Consider the following 21575-nt stretch of genomic DNA (forward strand, 5'->3'; position numbering starts at 1 on the left):
TTTCTGTCTTTAAATTTAAGGGGTGTATTTCCTGTAGGCAGCATGTAACTAGGTATTGCTTTTTTAAAGAAATCCAATTGGCAACCCCTCTCTTTTAAACTGAGGTGTCCATACAAATTACCTTTAATGTGATTATTAACATGGTTAGATTTAAGTCTATCATCTTGCTATTTTTCCCTATTTGTCTCATCTGTTCTGGGTCCCACTTTTTCTCTTTCTTCTACCTAGTTTTGAACTGAGTACTTTTTATGATTGCATTCTATGACTAGTGTTGGCTCATTAGCTATAACCCTTTGCTTTGATACTTTTGTGTTGCTTTAGAGTAGAGCATACCTCTCCCCCACTGCAATGGAAGTTCAGCAGAGTTCATTGCTGAACAAGACTCGCAGGACCCGAATGACAACGCTGACACCCCACAGGAAAAGGATGCAGCTACAGCAGCAGGGGAGACTTGCATCACAACCAGAGTCTGTCTCCCAGCCATGGGTCTGGAAATGTCAGGGGGAGTCTCAACCTCCCCTCCTCCCTGAAGGCCATGGCCAAATGCAGTTTCTATCTTGGATGAAAAACCACTGTACATGGAGTGTATCCGATCCAAGGAGACCCAAAAGGTGCCTCACCTGGTCACACAGACATACTCTTGCTACATGAGAACAGAGTCCTTTGGTAGCCTCAATAACCAATTCTGACAAGTTGGTGAAAACTGCCCGCAAATTCCTCAGACCCGCAGTTTTAAGGCAACACTGTAAATGGGTATGTTTCATGCCTTCCCTGGGGTTCAGGCTATACAGTCCCATCAGTGAAACCACTCAGGTGGGTGTGTCTAGGCTGCTGGAACAAACCCTTTCCGCACATCTACCATTAAGTGATATTATGCTGTTTCATCTATAAGGATCTTAAAACAGTGTACTTGCATTTCTTTCCTCATGGTCTTCATGTGATTGTTATTGTGCATTTTACTTATGCGTGTCATAAATATCATGATATATTGTTACAGAAATTATATTTTAAGGCTTTAAAACAGAAAAATATCTCCCAGGTATACCCCTTCAGTTACTGTTGCCGGGTCTTTAATTTCTACGCGTTGAGCCAGATCCCCACCTGGTAACATTTTTCTCCTGCCTGTTCCTTCTCTAGTCCTTCCTGACTGCCTTTTTTTGCATTAAGTGACTGCTTTCTAATGTAACACTTTCATCCCTTTAGTGAGCTTTTCACTATATATGTTTGAATTCTTTCTTTACCCCTGTGCTAGGGCTTACATTGTACATCTTAACTCATCAGCATCGACTTTAGATATACATACTGACTTAATTCCAGTGCGATATTGAAATGTTAATCCTACATAACTATTCCCTGTTACTGTTACACCTATTACATCTACACATTGTTATAAATCCAATACATTATTATAGTTGTTACTGTATATAATTTTATGTGTCTTAGAGAAGCTGAGTAAATGAGAGTAAATACAGTCATGCACCGCTTAATGACCAGATACGTTCTGCGAAATTCATCGCTAGGAATCGTGTGAATGTCGTAGGGTGCACTTACACAAATGTAGCCAGTACAGCCTGCCACTGTCACTGTGGGTGTGCAATATTTCCACAGGGCTGGCTGTGCAGTAGGTGTGTTTGCACTAGCATCACCACAAGCACGTGAGTGTTGTGGTGTAAACCCTGACAGTTGCCTTTTCTTTTTGTAACACAAGTGTCCGATTACGGTCCTTGCTTTTATATCTGTTTATAATAAACTGGTAATCGACCAGTTTATAATAAATTGGTAAGTGACATGTTTCCCTGACTTCTGCTGAACCCGAGTTGGGGGGTGGTCCAATCTATAGCCAGTAAGTCAGAAACACAGGTAACCATGTGGGTTTGTGATTGGCATCTGAAGTGGGGGCAATCTCGTGGGACTAAACCCTTAAGCTGTGGTTTCTGATGCTATCTCTGGGTAGAGAGTGTCAGCATTAAATTGCGGAACATCCAGCTGGTGGTGCAAAGCTGCCTGGGAAAACCCCACGCACACTGGATGCTCAGAAGGGCCCGCAGTGAACTATTGTGTGGTAGGATTCAGAAAGCATCGTGCGTGATGAAAACAAAAACGAAAACAAGCTAGTTAGATGTACTAACTACAATAACAGTAACTATTTTAATGCTCTTCCCTGTTCATTTTAACATCTGTGTGAGTCTGGGCCAGTTTTTGTTCATTGATTACTCTCTTTACAGGTCACATTTTCCTGCCTTATTGTGTCTTTGATTGGGTGCTAGAAATTGTGAATTTTACCTGGTTGGGTGCCAGATATTTTTTTTTTACAAAATTCCTATAAATTTTCTTTAGCTTTTTTCCTAGGAGGAAGTACAGTGACTTGAAAACAGTTTGGCCTTTTCAGGTCTTGCTTTTACTTTTACGTTTGGTCGGCATTTTCTGGAGCAGCGCTCACTCTAGAGCTGATTATTCCCTAGCACAGAGGGAATGCCTGCCAGCTCACGCCACCCAGTGCTCCAGGAGTTCTGAGTCTGTCCAGGCCGGCTGGTGGGAAGGGGCATTGTTCCTGGCACTCACTGTTTCTTCTAAGCCAGGGGCATTAAACTCATTTTCACTGGGGGGGGGGGGGGGGCACATCAGCTTCGCTGCTGCCTTCAAAGGGTCGAATGTAATTTTGGACTGTATAAATGCAGTCCTAACTACTGCTTAACTAGGGGCAAGGAGCTCCGCACTGCCACCGGGTAGAAACAAGGGACCGAGCCAGATAGAACAAGGTGCAGGGCCGGATTCAGCCTGTGGGCCTTGTGTTTGCCACGTGTACTCTAAGCCTTTCAGACGGCCCATTCCTTGGCCTCCCAGCATGCACTGATCAGTACTCTGCTGAACACTCAAGGGGCTCTCCCTCTCCTACAGCTTCGTGCCGTCTGGGACTCTCTCCTGAGGACTGGGGCTGACTTGGTCTTCCTAGGCCTCATCTTCCCCTTTTCGACTCAGGGAGCCTGCCAGGCTTCATCTTAGTTTCCTCTCCCTGCACTGTGGCCTCAAAACTCTACCAAAGCAGTACACTGGGACAATCGCAGGGCTCACCTTGGTGATTTCCAATGTCCTTCATTGCTTGGTGTCCAGGGCCTTGGAAATGGTTGTGTCATATATTGTCTGTTTTTTTGCTTGCTTATTTGCTTGTTTCAAATGGGAAGATAAATCGAGACCCTCTCTTGCTCTGCTTTGACCAGAAAAGCAGACATTGGTAGTTACTCTTCTATTATTTATTGAAAATATCTGTTGCATACCCATGAGCCTAGCACTGTGCTAGATGCTGGGTATATACTGGCGAACCAAAAAGATATGGTCCCTGGCCTCACGGCAAAGCTATCTGTTGAGGACTGACTTCTGTGAGAAGGCAATAAATGGGCTGGTCCTTGGATTTATGCACATACACATGAATGGGATGTGGTTCTTCTCAAGAAATTCAGAATTAGGGAAGATGAAGGCAATTGTGTTGAACACAGAGCAGACTGTGGAAAGTGTTGACGTGTGAGATACAAAGGCTCAGGGCACATACTCGTATACGGAGGAAGTAACACATTTGATTGGGGGTGTGGGGGAAAGCTTCCCAGAGAAAGCACGTTTGAGTCGGGCCTTGAGAGTGAGTGCAGTTTTGCTCGGTGGAGAAATGGGGTGTAGGCTGAGAAGCCCCAAAGCGGCACAGGGATTGAGAGTTACTTCTGCAAATCAGTGACAGCAGGCCAGCTTCAAAGTCTGCCTGGGCCAGTTAGATGGGCCTGGCTTGGACCCACGGTGCAGCTGGGAAGGCAGCTTCCCCCACCCGCATCACAGCGCCTGCGCCAGAGCTTGGAGCTGGTTCACTCCACACCACGGGGCCACGCCTGCCCAGACCAACTACGGCAGCGAAGAAAAGCAGAAAAATATGAGAGTGCCGGCAGGTGTGGCCAACTGCGGGAGAAGTTGGAAACGGGGTTATGGAGGAGGATCCAGGCTGGGATTTAAACAAAAATATTGGCCACCCTGTGGGACAGAGACAATGCGGGACCCAAGCAGGACCCTCCCTACGGGCTATTAGGGGGTGAAAGGACCCATGCCAGTCGGCCAGAAGAAGGTGCCACGTCATTTTGGATTAAGAACTGGAGATTGTGGCATTACAGCTGATGGTGCTGGGAACCGCGAGAAGCCTGCCCAGCCGGATTACTGGGAGGAACCAGGAGACGCGAGCTGCAGACTTCTGTTTTTTCCTTCTGGAAGGCGGTACTTCTAACTGGCATGCTCCGGGACTGGGCCTACTGGGCAAAGGGTGTGTTCGTGGGTGTATTTTTGTTTCTAAAGGGAGTGAGATTTTACAGCAGAATTCCGCCATTATTCTAAACCTGTGTAACTTTTAATTAAATAATTCTTTTTTTCCAAACTCTGGCATTGAGAGCCACAGTTCCCAGTATGGCGGCAGGCATAGAGAACCTAAAGTAACAAAGACCCTCAGGGGGGTGTTTCTGTAACAGAAGGAGGTAAAACAAAGTGCTTTCAAATATCAAAATAGTTCAGCACAATCCCTTCTGGTGGACACATCCATCTGGCTCACTCTTCTTTGCACAGAAGCTGAATCATGTGCTTCAGGGGAAACTGTGTACCTCTAGCCCCAGGGAGTCAGAAAACCTGGTTCCTGATGAAGTCCTCAAGCCAACTGAATATACCAATCTGAAATCAGTCTTACTCAAGACTTCTTGTTACCTGAGACAACCACGTTTTCTTACTGTTTTAGTGACTTCAGGTTGGATTTTGTCACAGTTGGTGAAGTTACTTGCAGCCATATGCAGCAGATAAGCCCACCCTCACTGACCAACTCAGCTGTTAGAAATTTGCTTTTCCTCGATGCCGGGTCAACCCGCTGCTAAATGTCATTCCCCTTGCTTCTGGTTTCTTTGCCTCATCAAGAATGAAGATTAGCTCAGAGATGACATTGTACTGAGCTGTATGCACACATGGGGAGAAATAAAAAGCAATTCTAAAAACAAAAAGAACCAGTTGCACAGTAAATACCTTGACTAGTACTAGTCCCTACTCCTGATTCTTTGGTTGAGATGACGTGTTTAACTCTCACAGGATGGTGGCAGGAGGACAATACAAAGAAAGAAAATGCAAAGGCAAGCCCAGGAGAAGTTATATAAACTCTTTCTCCATCACAGCCCTGCTGGAATTCTCTGGTGATTCCCATGGCAGCCAAGACTACCAATGGAACAATCTAACTGGTGGAAACCACTAGTGTCTGGCAGGAAGCCACTAGGGCAGGAGCAAAGGAGGTGCCGTCCTCATCCCTGAAAGCCTGGGTCAATCCCGGAGGCCCCGAGTGCCTGCAGCAATCTTGTGAATCACCAAGGGCTGTCTCCAGGCTCCACCCACTTGTCCATTCCCTTCCCGAACCTCCTCTTTTTCTAACTGTGATCTCTCTCTCTGTGCCTCCTCCCACTGCTCCTTCTCCCCACCCCCCACCCCTCCCCAACAGTTCACAGCCTGCTTGCCTGAAGATCCCAGAACGTACTAAGCTGCCTACCTCAGGGCCTTTGCATTTTAGTACGGGGTTCATACCCAAAGTAATGCTCCTCTATTGCTGGAAATTTGAGTCTCTAGACTGGCCGTGGGGAGCAAGTCTGTTCACAAGCACAGCACTTTCTGTCCCACGGAAAGTCAGTTCAAGGCGGGAACACATCCTCAGGACTCACAAGGATACAGGGTCACAAGTACATTACCTCAAACTACTCCTACCTGCCAGCTCACATGGTACCTTGTCCTCTTCTTGTACACTCACACACCTGCTGTCTGGCTTATGCTGCTCAGCTTCAGGCTCAGTTTAGATGTGCCCTCTTCCAGGAGGCTTCCCCCAATCAGCCCCCAAGTCTGGGCGCTCTCTCTGTTGTACCCCAATAATACTGAATGCCTTCCTCTCGGAACACTCGTCATGCCGATTTGCAATCTGTGGCTACTGAGTAAACCAATACCCGGCTCGACCCTGACAGTGAGCAGGTGCTCAGTTTACTGACTGAATGAATGTTCACCAGCACTATCGGTCTGCAGAGACCATGATTCGGTAGTATCTCATTGAACTCTTAGGTACCAGTCCAGTGCTTAGGCCATGGTGGGCACACAATGATTATTTGTTAATTGACTAAAAGAAGTCATCATAAGAAAGGTAGTTGCATCTATACTGCTATTGGCAATGTCCAGACATTAGAGGGCAAGAGGCACAGACCAGGGGCCTTCTCCAGACTATTAGGCAAGGTGATGAGGAGGTGGGTGGAGGAGACAAAGGACAGCGGAATAGCTCTGGGAGCACAGCTGGCCAGGGGCCGTGGGAAGGGCTCTTCAACCACAGAGGGTGCTTAACCTAGGGGTCACGAGTGGCACTTCAGAAGACCCAAAAATCTTCCGACACTTAAATCAAACATCCACTCCAGTAACTGTATGTGCCTTTTTCTGGAAGATGGTCCACAGCTCCCAATGAGTCACAAAAGTCTATGACACAAAAAGAATTGTTGCTCTACACCTGCAATGTCCAATATGACAGTCACGAGCCACATGTGGCTATTTAAGTTTAAATTTAAATTATATTTTCAATGCCTCAGTCACACTCCCTGTGAAGCGTGCTCAATGGCCACTACCTACTGGACCGCCCAGACACAGACCATTTCCATCACTGCAGAAAGTTCTACAGAGCTTCTTCATATCGTCAGCATCACTCCAGATTCAATGTACTGACAAGATTTGTTTGGGTCGTGTAGTGCTTTGGTAACATGAATCGCCATCATTAGAAATGAAAGCATAAACATCTGAAATCCCGATTTCCTTTGGGAAGCAGGAATATCTGCCGGCTTTGGGTCTGCATTCCTTCTGGCAGCTGGACTGCCAGGTTGCTCCATTTAGATGGGCCCCGGGTCATGTGGAAGTTACCTGCTTGGCCCTCCAGGGTTTTCGACCCTCATTCCTAGAGAATCTTGCCCACCCTGGTCTCTTTCCAGTCTCGTGTTTGTAACCAGCCAGTTTGGATTCAGTGGGGTCGAATTTGGTCTAAGAGCTCATCCTGGGGTCAAGGGGTCTTGAGCTGAGATTTGGGCTCCTAGCTGGAAGTTGAGGTGGGGGGCAGCGCCTCCCTCCTTTCTGTTCTCCGGAACTGAAAGAAGAGAGAGGGAATTTTATCACGAACATCTGTTGCTTGACAAAGAACTTCTTCCCTGTCTTCCCATGAACCCTCCAGTCCCAAGCGCTGCGTGCCTGGGCCCGCCCCTAGCGATGAGATCGAGGGGAGGGGCCGTGGCGAAACCCGAGCCCCGCGCGCCCACCACTCCGGCTGGCGACGTGGCTCGGCTGCCGGGGCCTCCCCCCTGGCAGGCCAGCGGCCAATGGGCGTGTGAGCGCGGCAGCCCGAAGCTTCCCGGTCCGCAGCCGGGGGCGCGCCCCTCCGTTCTGGCACGGGGCGGGCGCTGGCTGAGGGGCTGGTCCGCCCCTTCCCTGCTGCGGCCCCAGCCCCCATTCCCCCAGTCGCCTCTCTCTCCTCGCTTGCTCGGTGTCTCCCTGCGGGCCGCTCTCTCCTCCCCAGGATGGTACGCGGTTGCCGGGACCGCCTCCCGGGACTCGCCCTGGGGCTGCTGCTGGTGTTGGCTCTGGCTCCCCGGGCGCTGCGGGCCAAGCCCACTGTGCGCAAGGAGCGCGTGGTGCGGCCCGACTCGGAGCTGGGCGAGCGGCCGCCCGAGGACAACCAGAGCTTCCAGTACGACCACGAGGCCTTCCTGGGCAAGGAGGACTCTAAGACCTTTGACCAGCTCACCTCGGAGGAAAGCAAGGAGAGGCTGGGGTGAGGCCGCGGCCCGCGCTGCATTTGGGGGCGTTACAGGTGCCCGCAGGGCCAACCGGGCGGGAACCACGCGGAATTCTAGCCGCGAATCGAAAGCGAAATCGGAGCATGGATCCGAGGGCGGGGTCCAGTTGGAGTGGCTGCTGGGCTGGAGAAATTTGCCCACAGGCGCTGGAACCCCTGAGTGGACATCGCCCTCGGGCCAGGGTGGCCACCCATGGGGAGGCTAGAACGTGGCAGCAGCCCCGGGAGCCAGGACGTCGAGGGCCCGCCCCCTCCCGGTGGTTGCATCAGAAGGGAGGGTGAAGGACGTACAAAAGAAGAGTTTATCCAGGGTGGCCTTTTAGTGACAGAGTTCTTCCCACCCTCCCAGTTTCTCTCTTCTGTCCTCATTTTCAAACGGAAGCACTTGAGACACTTCTAAGGTCTCAAGGATGAATGTAAATGGATAAAAGATGAAGGGGGCAGACGAAGGAGAGGCTTGATTCTTGGTCTACGTCCCTGGACTGAGGCCGGGGTGTTCTTCTGACCAATAGCCCTGTAATTCTGATGTAGAGATATAAAAATCCTGTTAAGAAGGGAGGGGCATTTGGGAATAGGGGTTGGGAGTGGGAGTGGAAACTGGTCCCCTAGTTTGTGTTTCCAGCAGCTGTCTGCAGAGGCACCCAGTCCTTTGGCAGCTGAGGGCAAAAAGTTGGTGGGTGGTGTGATGGATTGTAAATTTCACTGTTAAAAGCAGCTGAGTCAGGAACCAGACCTGGGAAACAGAACTTTGGGACATCTCTGTGCACCCTCCTCAGGTTCCCTGGGGAGACACTGGGGCATTGTGCAGAGGTACCTGGAATCAGCAGGCAGTGTGGTGGTGGGGGAGGATGGGCTGGGGAGGGTCCCGGTAGCCCTGCCTGCTGGGCACTGGGCCTCCTGGAATCTGGTTCCTGGGGGTGGAGATCTTCATGTCCTGCTACATAAAAAAGAACACAGCCGTCCCTGTGCTGATGGGGGCCACCAAAGGCCAGTGGGATTGGTTGGGATTTGAAGCTAAATTGTACCTATTGTGTAGGTGCACCATCTGCCTGCTCTGAGAAGCAGATCTTTGAATTTCAAAGTCACCTTCAAACAATCACCTTTTATCTTGCAGAGAAGTACTTTCTCTTCTTGTTTGGGACTTAACAATGGGGGCCATTGATGAGTTTCGTCTATTGTATTGCTTTGAGATGCTTGAAAACTGATTTGTTCTGGGGGTTGGAGTCTGGAGTAGAGAACTCTGTAGTCTGCAGTCCTCGGCCTTCTGGTTTCATGCCTTCACCGTGAGGAGTAAGCCTGTGGGTGAGAGCAAGGGCCGATGGAGTTGGTCTGCATTTGATCTTTGTATGAACACTTGAACTTTATTCCTTTATTTATGTAACAAACATTTAAATGGCCACTGTGTGCCAGCTACCATGTTCCAGACCTGGCGGGTGCAGAGGACCTTCGTATGTTCCAGGCCCCAAACTACTTAAAATCAAATAAGACACAAGCAGATACCAATTTAGTCACTGCAGTGGATGTAAAACTATGTGAGCACACCCAGAAGAAGGAGACCCTAAGGGTTCGGGTTGCAGAGAGAGGCTGTGGGGTTTTGAAATGGATCTGAGCTTGTGGGAATACTCAGAGGTTGCCAGGCATACCAGCAGGGAACAGCATTCTTGAAGAGAGAATGGCATTCTCGAAGAGAGAACAGCCTGCTTCTAAAAGTTTCGGACAATAAAAGGCAGGCAGAAGAAGTGAGAGGTCAGAGTGGAGGGGAAACCAAGAGCAGAGCAGGAAGCACCTCTGAGGGGTGGAGATTAGATGTTACCCTGTATGTGGTTGAAATGTCATCACCCTAAATTCTCACTAGGAAAGTCAGACTGGCAGTGGGAAGAGTGAGGCCCGGTGGGGAGACCAGTGAAGGATCGTGGCCTTGAGCACCTGACGCGGGCTTACAGGTCCAGAGGGCGGGAGAGGGTGAACCCAGAAGCATGCGGGAGAGAGAACTGGCAGCGCTCAGTCTTGACTCAGCATGGGGGTGGAGAGAGGGGACACACGGACTCACAAATGACATCTGGGTCTCTGGATGGGTAGTGGATGCACAGCTCACTTGCAGGGTAAATCCAGGCCAGAGGAAGGGGTGGGCAGAGGAGCAGGAAAAGCCGCCTCTCTGTCCTAGCTCCTAGGGCAACAGTCTCCTCCAGGTCTGGGCCACTGAGGGATCTCAGGTGGCAGGCTTGTCACCACCACCGGACGTGATTCTGAGAATGTGACAGCTCTAGGCCCCGAGAGACACACACCTAGGCTGGAGGGCTGCAAAGTGGGCACCCATAAGCTGCGTGCAGTGGCAGAACTTAGAACAAGTGGAAATTCATTGCCGACATTTAAAATCCAAGAGATTTCACACACAGACCTCGATTTCTGGCCCAGGGGCTATTATCCCCATGTGGCAGTCATTGTCTGGAGCAGCACGGGGTGCCCTTGACCCCGTTGGCAGGGGGTCTCCAGGTCACCCTAGTTTTGGCATGGAGGCTGCGTTCATTCCTGCTACCTGCCAGGTGTCTGTTGAGCTTTCCATCCACCCGTTTATGGTCCTCGGTGAGGAAAGGCACACGTCTCCTTTATTCCTCACGACATTCCCGGTAAAGTAAGGGTTCCAGTTTGCAGGTGGAAAAACCGGGCCCAGAGAGTCCAGACCTTTGCTGTCACACAGGGCCAGGGTCACGGTGCTGCAACTGGAGGGGTGGGCTTTCCTGAGGCAGAGGGTCTTCCCAGTATCTCACTCCTGAGATTTTTTTAAGACAGGTTTCAATCATATTTATTCTTCCAACAAATATTCATTCACTCCTATTATGTGTCAGGTTGACTGTGCCCCAGACAGTCATTTGGCATAGATTTGATGCTCTCTTTTCCTCAAAAAAAGGTTATTCACAGTCTGACATTAGGTCTCTGCTGGTCCCAGATTCTGTTCCTCAGCGGGCTTTGGATAACTGAGGGGCATGCCACCTCTGTGTCCCAGTGTTGGAGCAGTGCCTGGCACGTAGTAGGTAGGCTGGACAGTGCAGTGTTGAAAGAATTCTGCTGTGTCTGGCTATGGTCTCCTGGAAGGAAGCCTGCAGGTATCTGAGGCTTAGTCTTGCAACCTGGAGACCCCATACCATTGCAGATGAAAGGACAAAGGAACTCTGTTAGTATGTTTATACGTTCCTGAGAAAGAGGAGCCCAGACTACGCAGATATTCAGGTGGAGATGGAGACTCTCATACTAGCGAAGCCATTTCCTATATCTAACTAATCAAAGAGAAACTGCCAATCAACTACTGTTCACACAAAGAAAATTGTACCACCGAGTCGATAGGATTCCAGCCCAAAGCAAAGAAACAAATCCCTAATCAGCCTCTGTGACCTCTTCCAGAGTCAGTGGACCTCCCTAGGTAAAACCTTTTTCAATTTTGGAAATAGCTTGAGGTTTTCTCCAGGGATGGAGTCCCTAGCTCAGACCCTGGGCCTAGACATGGACTCCGGTAAGTCATGAGCCTGACTTCCGCTCTGTACTGGGTTTTGGGGAACCTCGGTGAAGTCCAGTGGGAAACTGCCGAAACCTGGGCCAGCCGTGGAGCAGGAGATGCCAGCGGACACAGGGGTCTTCGCCCTACAAGCAGGGGGCTCAGGCGCCTGCAGCTGCTCAGCTGGTCAAGTTTCTTGAATAAGTTTCATTGATGCCAAGTCTCTTTCGTCCCCAACATTTTATGCCTTGTCCAACGAGATCTGGTGTCCTGCTTAAGGTTTTAAGTCTTTGGGTTCAAAGTAGTGAGAGTTTTGTATTGTTTTTGTTTTAAACAAAGAACACATTTATCTTCTGGCTTACATGGAATTTTCCATTTTTTTTTTAAAGATGGGGCCTAGAGCCAGTTTTTACCCTGGTTGTACCAAATACTGACTGTGTGGCCTTGGAAAACTAATTCAGTTTCTCTCAGCCTCAGTCTCCCTCGTTCTAAGGACCGCATCAGGGAGGACTGCTAGGTGTCACCTCACACATCAACACTAATCAATTGGTAGTGTCCGTCTGCCGAGCACTGTGTGAAGAAGGTCTCTGAGGCCATAACGAGATGTGTCAGGACAAAGGGGCATGATCTGTTAGTAGTGTCTGCCATTGGCACTTGGGGAGGGGGCACATCTAGCCTCAGAAAAGATAAACTTTAAGGTCCTTTCCAGCACCTGTCGGATCACTGATTTTATGTTGATGCATTTTAGATTCTGTAGGTGTTTGATCTTTTCTGGATTAAGATCACATAAGCCTTGATAATAGCTTTGTGGGTTTTTTTTTTTAACTACAGGAAGATTGTCGATCGAATTGACAATGATGGGGACGGCTTTGTCACCACCGAAGAGCTGAAAACCTGGATCAAACGGGTGCAGAAAAGATACATCTACGACAATGTGGCTAAAGTCTGGAAGGATTACGATCGGGACAAAGATGATAAAATTTCCTGGGAAGAATACAAACAAGCCACCTATGGTTACTACCTAGGTAAGAGGTGCTGCAGGGGCCCACACAAGAAGCTTCTTGCAGGACGCTCTGCTCCCTCATCACAGCCACCCCCTTCAAGGGGATGTCACAACCTCCTAAGCAGAAGCTGCTTGTGTAACATCCTGCTCTGCTTACTAGGAATATACTGAGTTGCATGCTCTGAGCGAAGTCCTAGGTGGTGAGTGGTGGCAGGGGTCGAGGGCCTGATGAAAAATGACTTAGATGCTGGCCTCCCAGGCTATGATATCAGTTCCACACAGAGAACGAAGCAGAGAAGAAGAGTGTATGTGGTACAGTTTCCCAGAGCTGCTGAATTTCAGGTAGCAAAGACTGAGTGGGCTGGAGCAGTCAGGCCGGGCTTCTGGTAGAGGGTGGCTTAGGAGCTGGGCCTTAAAGAATGGATTTATATTTGGAGAGATAGAGATGAGTGGGGGAGGTGGGTCAGCTGGTAGGACAAAGGTGCAGCGATGCAAATAGCGATGGGCAGGGTTTGGATATAAGACGCACCTGTTTGGGGAATGATGGAAGGGTGTGTGCAGAACACGGGGTGCAGGCGAGACAGCGAAGGTCAGGTCTGAGGAGAACCAGAGATGCACACTCACAGACATATTAAGGGAGATCATGAAAGCCAGGCAGAAACGTTCAGACAAAATGTGGGTACTAGGGAGCCTCTGCATGTTCTGGAGCAAAGGATGACACAATGAAAGCAGGGTTCAGCAAAGGGCAGTATGGCATTAGTGTGGTCTAAAACCTGTGCTCTTAACCACTGCTATAATGCCCCTACTACACCAGCAGGGCCTGTATTGTGGGGCGGTATGAAGGGGCAGATACTGGAGGCATTCTGAAATACCGTTTCAGAGAACTTGACAGGTCAGGCCCTTTAGTCCCAGGTGCACTGTTTGGGCATGAAGATGGGTGATCTGGAAGGGACTGCCTTCCGTGGCAGCCCAGTGGAAATGTTTGCACACAACCTCCTGCAGGAAACCCCACAGAGTTCCACGACTCTTCAGAACATCACACTTTTAAAAAGATGCTGCCACGTGATGAGAGAAGGTTCAAAGCTGCAGACCTCGATGGTGACCTGACAGCCACTCGGGAGGAATTCACTGCCTTTCTGCACCCGGAGGAGTTTGAGCATATGAAAGAGATTGTGGTTTTGGTAAGATAAAAGAAGTTCCCAGGCTGGGAAAAGACCAAGGTGAAAAGCACACCAAAATCTGGCCTCTTCTTCCAAAGAGAGAATGTTCTTCATCCTGAGGGGAATTAGAAAAGGACCATGAAGTGAAATATATTGGAATGCCTATCTAGTAAATGAGTCAGGGCAGGCTAGGTGCTGTAACAGATAGCCCCTAATCCTAGCCATTTATCACAATCGAAGTGTATTTCTTCTTTATACCACATCCAGTGTGGTTGGTCCCAGGCGGGTGGATCGTCTGGGCAGTCCTCCCGTAAGCGCTACCAGGCAGCCAGGCTGCTTCCCTCTCCTACTCCACCATCGCGTGGCCTCAAGGCCCTCCTAGTAACGACCAGCTGGTAGACAAGGGAGGGAGCGAGGAGAAGGCAGGCCACCTTTACTGCTCCCACCAGGGAATGACCCATCCCTTTCACATTCCCCTGGTTCCTCCTCGATGCGATGAGGCTGGGAAGTAGTCTAGATAGGTGCTCAGAAAATGCAGATGGGTTTGTGAATAAACTAGCTAGTCTCTGTCCATTTGTCAGCTTTGAGGGAACTAGAAAAAGACGGAAATGGAATGCATTGGATTGTTCAGCCATACAGAAACTTAAAGTAAAAACCATGGCTGGAAGGGACACTCCCCTTAGCTGGTTTGGGGGCAGGCAGTCTGCGGAGGGTGAGTAAATCAGGTCCTACAGGCTTTGAGAGTCAGCCATGCTTTAAGGCCTCGGAGTGTAGTTTGCTTTCCATGGTGTCTAGTGGGGTCCCACATGTCTTAATCTTCCATGACAATAAAATAATGCCTCTACCTGTTTCCTGGTCAGGTAACCCGAGCCAGTTCCAACTGCCTCCGTGCTGGGAAACAAGTGGCTAAAGCTTTTGTTTATAGGCAGCTCTGGACTATTTTAGTTGTGGGCCCTTCTCTGGGTCCACTCTTGCCTCGTGCTTCATCCTCATGACCACCATGACCCCACGGGCTGGGCAGTGGCTCTAAGAAATCATTTCTTTTTACTGCCCAATATCCCCTTAGTGATAGCTGACTTGTCAGAGGACCATAAAGATCAAGAATTAGCCACAAGTGGACTATGTGCCTTTGAGTTGCCGAGACAATGGACGGTAAACTCATTTGTACTCACCCTGGCAGAATACCTATTAGGAAGTCAAATATACTAAGTACAGAACATAATAGATTCAAAAGTCAGATAGACTTTTATTTGTTCATTGCCCATTGTTTCATGTCTTTCTGACACCCATTCAGTGTTCGGAGTCCAGTTAGCCCTGGGATCTGTTTCTGTGACCATCTGGTCCAGTGGTTCTCTGGCTCCTCACAGGATCCCCAGGGATGACTGGGCTGGATGGTGGGAATGGGTGGCCTGGCAGGGATTCCTGATATGCTCAGAGCATCTCTGGTCTTACAGGTACCTCTTCATTTGGAGAGAGTGTTCTGCTATTAAGACTAGGAGGCGGGGGAGGAAGGGCAGAAACCACTGCCTATTTTTTAAGGGTAAGAAGTTGATCCCGGGGAGGTAAGGAGATAAGCCAGAAGTCGCCAAGCGGTCAGCCATAAAAGCCAGGCAAAGGAGAACAGTAGTCAGAACTCTAAAATTTGCCGAGAGCACCTAGCCACGTTGCATTCTGTTGTCTGCTTTGCTCCCTAGGAAACGCTGGAGGACATCGACAAGGACGGGGACGGGTTTGTGGATCAAGATGAGTACATTGGTGAGTGCAGCCTGCGGGCCTGCTCTGCTGTCCCATCTGGGCAACATTCTTCCACCCACGTGTCTGGCTACTTTTTCCAGGCACCTACAAGTCTGTGGGTGTCATTCCTGTGACCTCCCAGTGGAGAGGGACTTGTCACCCCATCCCTAGTGATGCAATATCAGGGAGAATTATTAGACCTTATTCAATGGAGGAGAGACCAGAAGGCTGGCCTCCAGCTCTAGAATGGCCAGCAGTTGGCTCTCAGCTCTGAAAGGTGCCCTTCAGCACACTGTGTAGTTTTATCTTTGGGAAATGGGATTGGAGATCCTAGAGAATTACAGTGAGTCTAGAGCAGACAGCCTCAGGGGAAAGATTAAAATCAGACTGGGTCCTTGGGGTCTAAGCAGACACAGCTGTCATCAACAGAACTATTTATATGCCCGAGCTCTCTGCAGAAAAGCATTCCTGCTTATAGGTAAATCCTTTTGCAAAATACATAATTGCCTCATAATACAGCTGTTTCATTGGGAGTGCCATACCTCCCATGAGTTCTGAAGGCTCCATGTAAGCACCATCAGGAAGTGCATTTTCAGGTAACCGTGAGCATTGGCTGAATAGAGAGACTCGAATGTACCTGGCTCAGAACACACGGTTGCTGGTTAGAGCCCTTTCCAGCAGCTCGGTCGCCCTGCAAACGTAAAGGACCAGAGCAGGCGGCGTGGAAATTTCTCTTTGATCCTCATCAGCTGCTCCTTCAGTGCTTGGAAACATGGCTGCCTTTTCATGACACCCCCTCTTTTTCCAAGTCTCAGTGAGGTGAAAGCTGGCAAATCACTTGAGGGGTGGGGTAAATAGAACACAATTAATAGAAGCAGTGAATGACCTTTTAGTGCAAAACCAGAACCCAGGTTGCCATCGGTCTTTGGTCTGTGGTTGTATTACATTGCTACCCCTTCCCCACAAACAAATGCCTTTGGTAATGAAGAGCACAATGGCTTCTAAACACTAGGAGTTCCATTTGATCCGAGGAACCTAACGCTGTCCTCTGTGGTATAACACACAGGTAGCTCTCGCCACGGTAGTGGGAGTGATCTTGGTGGCATTAACTTTGCAGAATTAATGGATGCTAACAGCCCCCTCCTCAGTGCAAGCAGCAGAGCCTTCCTCTTGCCTGATGTACATCCAAGGGAAGGTTCAGAGCTACAGGTGTCTGGACAGTGGGGATGGAATTAGACTGACAGAAAAGGCTGACAGACTAAAACAGTGCAGCACTTCTGATTAAGGGTTGCGCTCCTCCCAGTCCTGCACTCTGTGTTGCAACATTGAGTGGCTTTGCCTAAAAGCAACATTTCATTCAGTCTTAACATTGAGCAGAGAGGGAGATGGGGGCATTGCTCCTGAAAATCAAATTCCGAGCACTTTGCAGTCAGAGAGGGCCTTGCATGGACTTACCAGTAAGTGGCCTCTCTTCAGGAGGGCCTGGGTGGAAACCCAGTGGCGATGTGTAGTGGGAAATGCACTGGAATTAGGAGTCCTGGCTTCTGCACCTACCACCTCTGTGATCCCGGCGTAGTCATGCAGTCATTGTAAGCCTCAGTTTCCTCATCCGTACAATGGGAATACATAGCACTCACGTTTCCAGGACTGGGTGGAACTCAGGTTACCTGATAGGTGTGGCAGCCCTTTCTCCAAAACTATGCAGATGTCAGGTGTGGGCCTATTTTGTGGCTGAACCAAGGGTCTTGCTCTCTTTTACCTTCATCTACCATCTGCTCCCTGTATCGCCTGACATTTCCAAGCTGTGTTTGCATTAAAGAGAAACTGCCCACAGTATATCTCTCTTTTCCAAGAAGATCTAGTGATTTAGCAAACAATGCATAAACTTTGCCTTCCTTCTCCTTCCCCTGCCATTCTGTGAAACAGGTAATGATCTGTCATATAGACCTGTTATAACGATGAACTAAAATGCTGTATGCGAAAGCCCTGTGGAAATGATAAAAACAACAACAGAAAGGAACGTGGTGGCTGAGACCATGGGTTGGAAGCAGAGTGCCCATGTTCCGATGCAGCCTGAAGCTCATACTAGCTGTTGCCTCAGTATTTTTCATCTATAAAATGGGAATTATAACAAGACCTACTTAATAGGATTCTTACGAAAAAAATAATCAAAGTACATTATACAGTATCTGTACCATAGGACGTGCTTGATGGCTGTTACTATTACTAGTTTCTACCTGTACAGTGCAGTGAGGGCTTGCAGAAAGTGTCCCACTTGGCCTTTGTAATAACCCTGTGATTTGTAAATTATTATCCTCATTTTACAGACAAGGCAACTTGACTCAGCCGTTGAATTAAGTAACTTAATCCCTGTCACTGTACTGACTCAAGAGACTTGGTACATCTCTTTCATCCCCTGGCTCCTAAGCTTAGTTCATATCCACCAAGCGACCTTCGCCGTGGATAAATCACTGCATTATTATTATTCCCCAGAAGCTGCCCACTGGATGTTTGGGTTGGGTCTCTAAATTGGTCATCACCCTTCCGGAAGCTCAGGAGGCAGGTGTCCCTTGACATACCTTCCCACTTGTCTTTGTAACCAAGATCAACCTTCCTTTCCCAGCGGATATGTTTTCCCATGAGGAGAGTGGCCCTGAGCCAGACTGGGTTTTGTCTGAGCGGGAGCAGTTCAGTGAATTCCGGGATCTGAACAAGGATGGGAAGTTGGACAAAGATGAGATTCGGCACTGGATCCTCCCTCAAGACTATGACCACGCCCAGGCTGAGGCCAGACACCTGGTGTATGAGTCGGACAAAAACAGGGTATTTCACACTCTTCTGGAATGGATCTTTGAAGGGGGACAGCGTACATAAGATTGGTTCTGTTTGCTTCTTAGTGGTAGCCCTGGCCTGTGATGCTGTGCTTTATTGACCTGTCTCATTCTTGCCCTACGTTAGAGACCTGTAAACTTGACCCAAGACCATGATAACCCACAGTGAGCTTGCTCGGTGAGACATTCCTGGATAGTCTGCCATGGGCCACAGACTTACATTCAGTCCCGTTAGGATTGCAGAACTTTGTTTGCTATGGGCAGGGCGCGGATTGAAGAGGTACACCCTGCATTGCCTTAGGGCAAGTTGTTCATCCATTCATTCAGTCAACAGATATTTATCCAACATCCATCATGTGTCAGGCACAAGGAGGCCCAGCCCGTTCCAACTCAGGCATCTGGCAAGCTCCCACTTTGAGCTCTACGCCCAGCATTTCAATATCTATTTTATCCAAATAAATATGTAAGCAAGATTTAGAAAGAAGTCTTGCCTTTCCCCACTTTAATCACTGCTCCAGGCTCTCAGGAGACAGTTGGGTTTTGCAGTCAGGTCTCGAAAGGGAGGTGGAGCCCCTCAGGAACGGTTTGGGGCAATGACGTTACTGCTCGTAGACATAGCTGGGTTCTAACTTCTCTCTTCCTCAGGGACCTAACCTGGTATATTTTAGCACCACTTTTACAGCAGGAGGCTCTTCCAGTTTGGGCTGCAGCAGTGCAGTAACAGTAGATGAACGAAGTGCCTGGCAGCTTCTTAATTATTAAGTGTAGGGTTTTAAATGTTTCGAATCAGTGAAATAACGTAGAGCTTCCTGCTGAACCACCTAGAGTTCCTAGGACTTCCATGACACAGCTCTGTGCTCTCTCCTACAGGACGAGAAGCTAACTAAAGAGGAGATATTGGAGAACTGGAACATGTTTGTCGGGAGCCAAGCTACCAATTATGGAGAAGACCTCACAAAAAATCATGATGAACTTTGATACACACTCACCAAATACAGCAGACTGTCATAACTTTCTTTTATTGTCTTGCATGGTTGCTACAGTTTAATTTATAGCAGTCGTGTCCATGAAACAGCAAATTTACAACTTCAGATTGGGGTTAAAATTGGTTTCCACTCGGTATTTACTGGAAAGTAGTCATCGCTATTCCTTCACTGAGATACCTGTACGAGCAAGTTAAAATCTTGGTAAATCACCATGTTCTGTGGGGATACATTGCTAAAACATGATTTTAGCTTTTTCCATTGAATTTAAAGGGGAATAAGATTAGGAAAATCCCTGTTACTCAGAAGTTAGGTGGGTTGCAGGGACAGTATATGGAGTGACTGCTATGTATTTTAACTGCAAATTTTTCTATTTGCCACTGTTGAATGGTTGGTGCGGGAAAGTTCTGATGAAGCTACTGTGGCGCCATCCTCTGTAGGCTTTATTTCAGAACAAGTCTAATAATACTTCAGGCTCTTCCTTCTTGACTTTGTACTCTGAGCTGTTACTGTAAATGGTATGTAAAACTTCTGTGCATTTTTCTGTATGGACCTGATAATGTGCACAGCAACCTTTTTTGTTTTTGTTTTTGTTTTTACAATAAGAAACAATCAAGAAAGATAATGTGAAAGAGGAAGAAATTTTAGAGGTAGGGAAAAGATGGATGTCAGGCATTTGAAGAACCATAGGAAAAGGACAGACACGTTACTATACTTGAGAAACTTTTCTAGATGTATGAATGAGGTAGGTCTGATCTTTGGAAAAGTGAATAGAGACACGATTTACTTCCTCACCATGGAGAGGAATCGGGGGGATACCAGGAAGCCTGCCTGATGGCGTGTTGGAACCGTGGCATCCAGTCGCCATTATTCCATGACCCTGAGACCTGCCTGGGGACCACTTCCATCTTGGAATGAGGATGAGGATCTTCCAAGCCATTGACTGAACTGGTGGGAATGACTATTTCGGGTTGAAATGCTATCTTATAAGTAGGAAGTGAGTGAAATAAAGGATCCCTCTGAGGGTTTTCTACTGTGTCCTATGGTATTTGACTTCATATGTACTGAGACATTATTATTCATATAGGATTAAATAGTAAGATGGGATTCTATGAGCTAGGTTAAAAAGGGTCTGGGTTTTTAAAATCTAAGTACTAGAATATTCAGAATGTCCTATTATTATATATATATATATATATATATACTTCCTTCTTTCTCTATGCTAGTTAGGGAATCTGTAAGTCATTTTAACTGGAAGATATTTCTGGGGTAGGTTTCCTTTGGAAGAATATCTGGTCTCTTCCTACCTAATCAGCATCATCCTCCCACTTTCCTACTGGCTTACTCTAGGCAGCCTCACCGACTTTCTGGCCCTTGACTATACCAAGTTCCTTACTAGGTCAGACCCTTTGCACTTGCTGTCCCCTCAGATTCATAACACTTTCCCACAGCCTCCGGCAACTCAAACAGCACCTCCTCAATAGAGCCTTCCAGACCCACCACTTATAGTACAGTCATTTGCCACTTAATAACGGGATATAATCTGAGAAACGTGCTGTTAAGCTGTTTTGTTGTGTGAACATCATTGCATACATTTAAACAATTCTAGATGGTCTAGCCTGGTACACTCCTAGGCTAACATCGTCCTCTATGGGGTCTGTCATTGACCAAGTGACGGTTACGCACTCAACTCCCTATCTCATATTACTTTTACTTTCTTGATACATATTACCATGTATATTTGTTCCTAGGGCTGCCATACAAATTACCACAAAGTGAATGGCTGACAACAAAAGTAGCTTACTCAGTTCTAGAGGCCAGAGTCTGAAAGCAAGGAGCTAGGGGAGAATCCCTCCTTCTTCCAGCTTCTGTGACTCGAGGCATTCCTTGTCTGTGTCTGCAACACTCCAGTCTGCCACCATCTCATGGCCCTTTCTTCCTCTCTCTGTGTTTCTCTCATAGGACACTTGTCATTGGACTTAAGGCTCACATCCTGAGATCCTCAACTTAGTTACAGCTGTCAGGGCTGTTTTTTCCAAGTAAGGTCACATTCACAGACAAGGCAACTTGACTCAGCCATGAGTCAAGTTTTGGGGTAGACATGTCTTTTGGGGGACCACCTGTACCAACTGTACCTTTGACATTGTCTTGTTTGTACATTGTCCATCTCCCCCAAGCCAGAATATAAACTCTGTGAGACCAGTAGTTTGGTCCATCTTATTTACTGCTGTTTCACGGAATCTAGAACATTAGAGCCCAGCCTACAATAAGTACTCTGATTATTTGCTGGAGAATGAGAGGTTGTTAGCTTTAATCAAAGAGAATATTCCTCAGTAAAGAAAAAAAAAATCTGGGTAAAGAAAACTGAACATTTGATGAATAAGAAGGTAAGTAACTTTGCCATAGTGATTGAATGGCAGGGACAAAATTCAAATCCAGGTGTTCCTGGCAGCAAAATTCTGTGGTTTAGCACTAGGTTTTACTGCTCCAAATCTGATGTATGTTTTCTT

General features: G+C 48.0%; 1 protein-coding gene across 1 annotated transcript; it reads left to right on the forward strand.

Moving 5' to 3' along the window:
• Positions 1 to 7322: 7322 nt before the first annotated feature.
• RCN1 (reticulocalbin 1) lies at positions 7323 to 20103 on the forward strand. The gene is made up of 6 exons (XM_037128275.2): positions 7323 to 7840; positions 12186 to 12379; positions 13360 to 13538; positions 15212 to 15272; positions 17875 to 18074; positions 18953 to 20103. The coding sequence occupies exons 1-6, from the start codon at positions 7587 to 7589 to the stop codon at positions 19058 to 19060; spliced, it is 996 nt and encodes a 331-aa protein (XP_036984170.2). The 5' UTR covers positions 7323 to 7586; the 3' UTR covers positions 19061 to 20103.
• Positions 20104 to 21575: the final 1472 nt, after the last annotated feature.

The sequence above is a fragment of the Artibeus jamaicensis genome, unplaced genomic scaffold (genome assembly GCF_021234435.1).
Source record: "Artibeus jamaicensis isolate MK-2021 breed Jamaican fruit bat unplaced genomic scaffold, CSHL_Jam_final contig_797, whole genome shotgun sequence".
In the NCBI taxonomy this organism is placed as follows: Eukaryota; Metazoa; Chordata; class Mammalia; order Chiroptera; family Phyllostomidae; genus Artibeus; species Artibeus jamaicensis.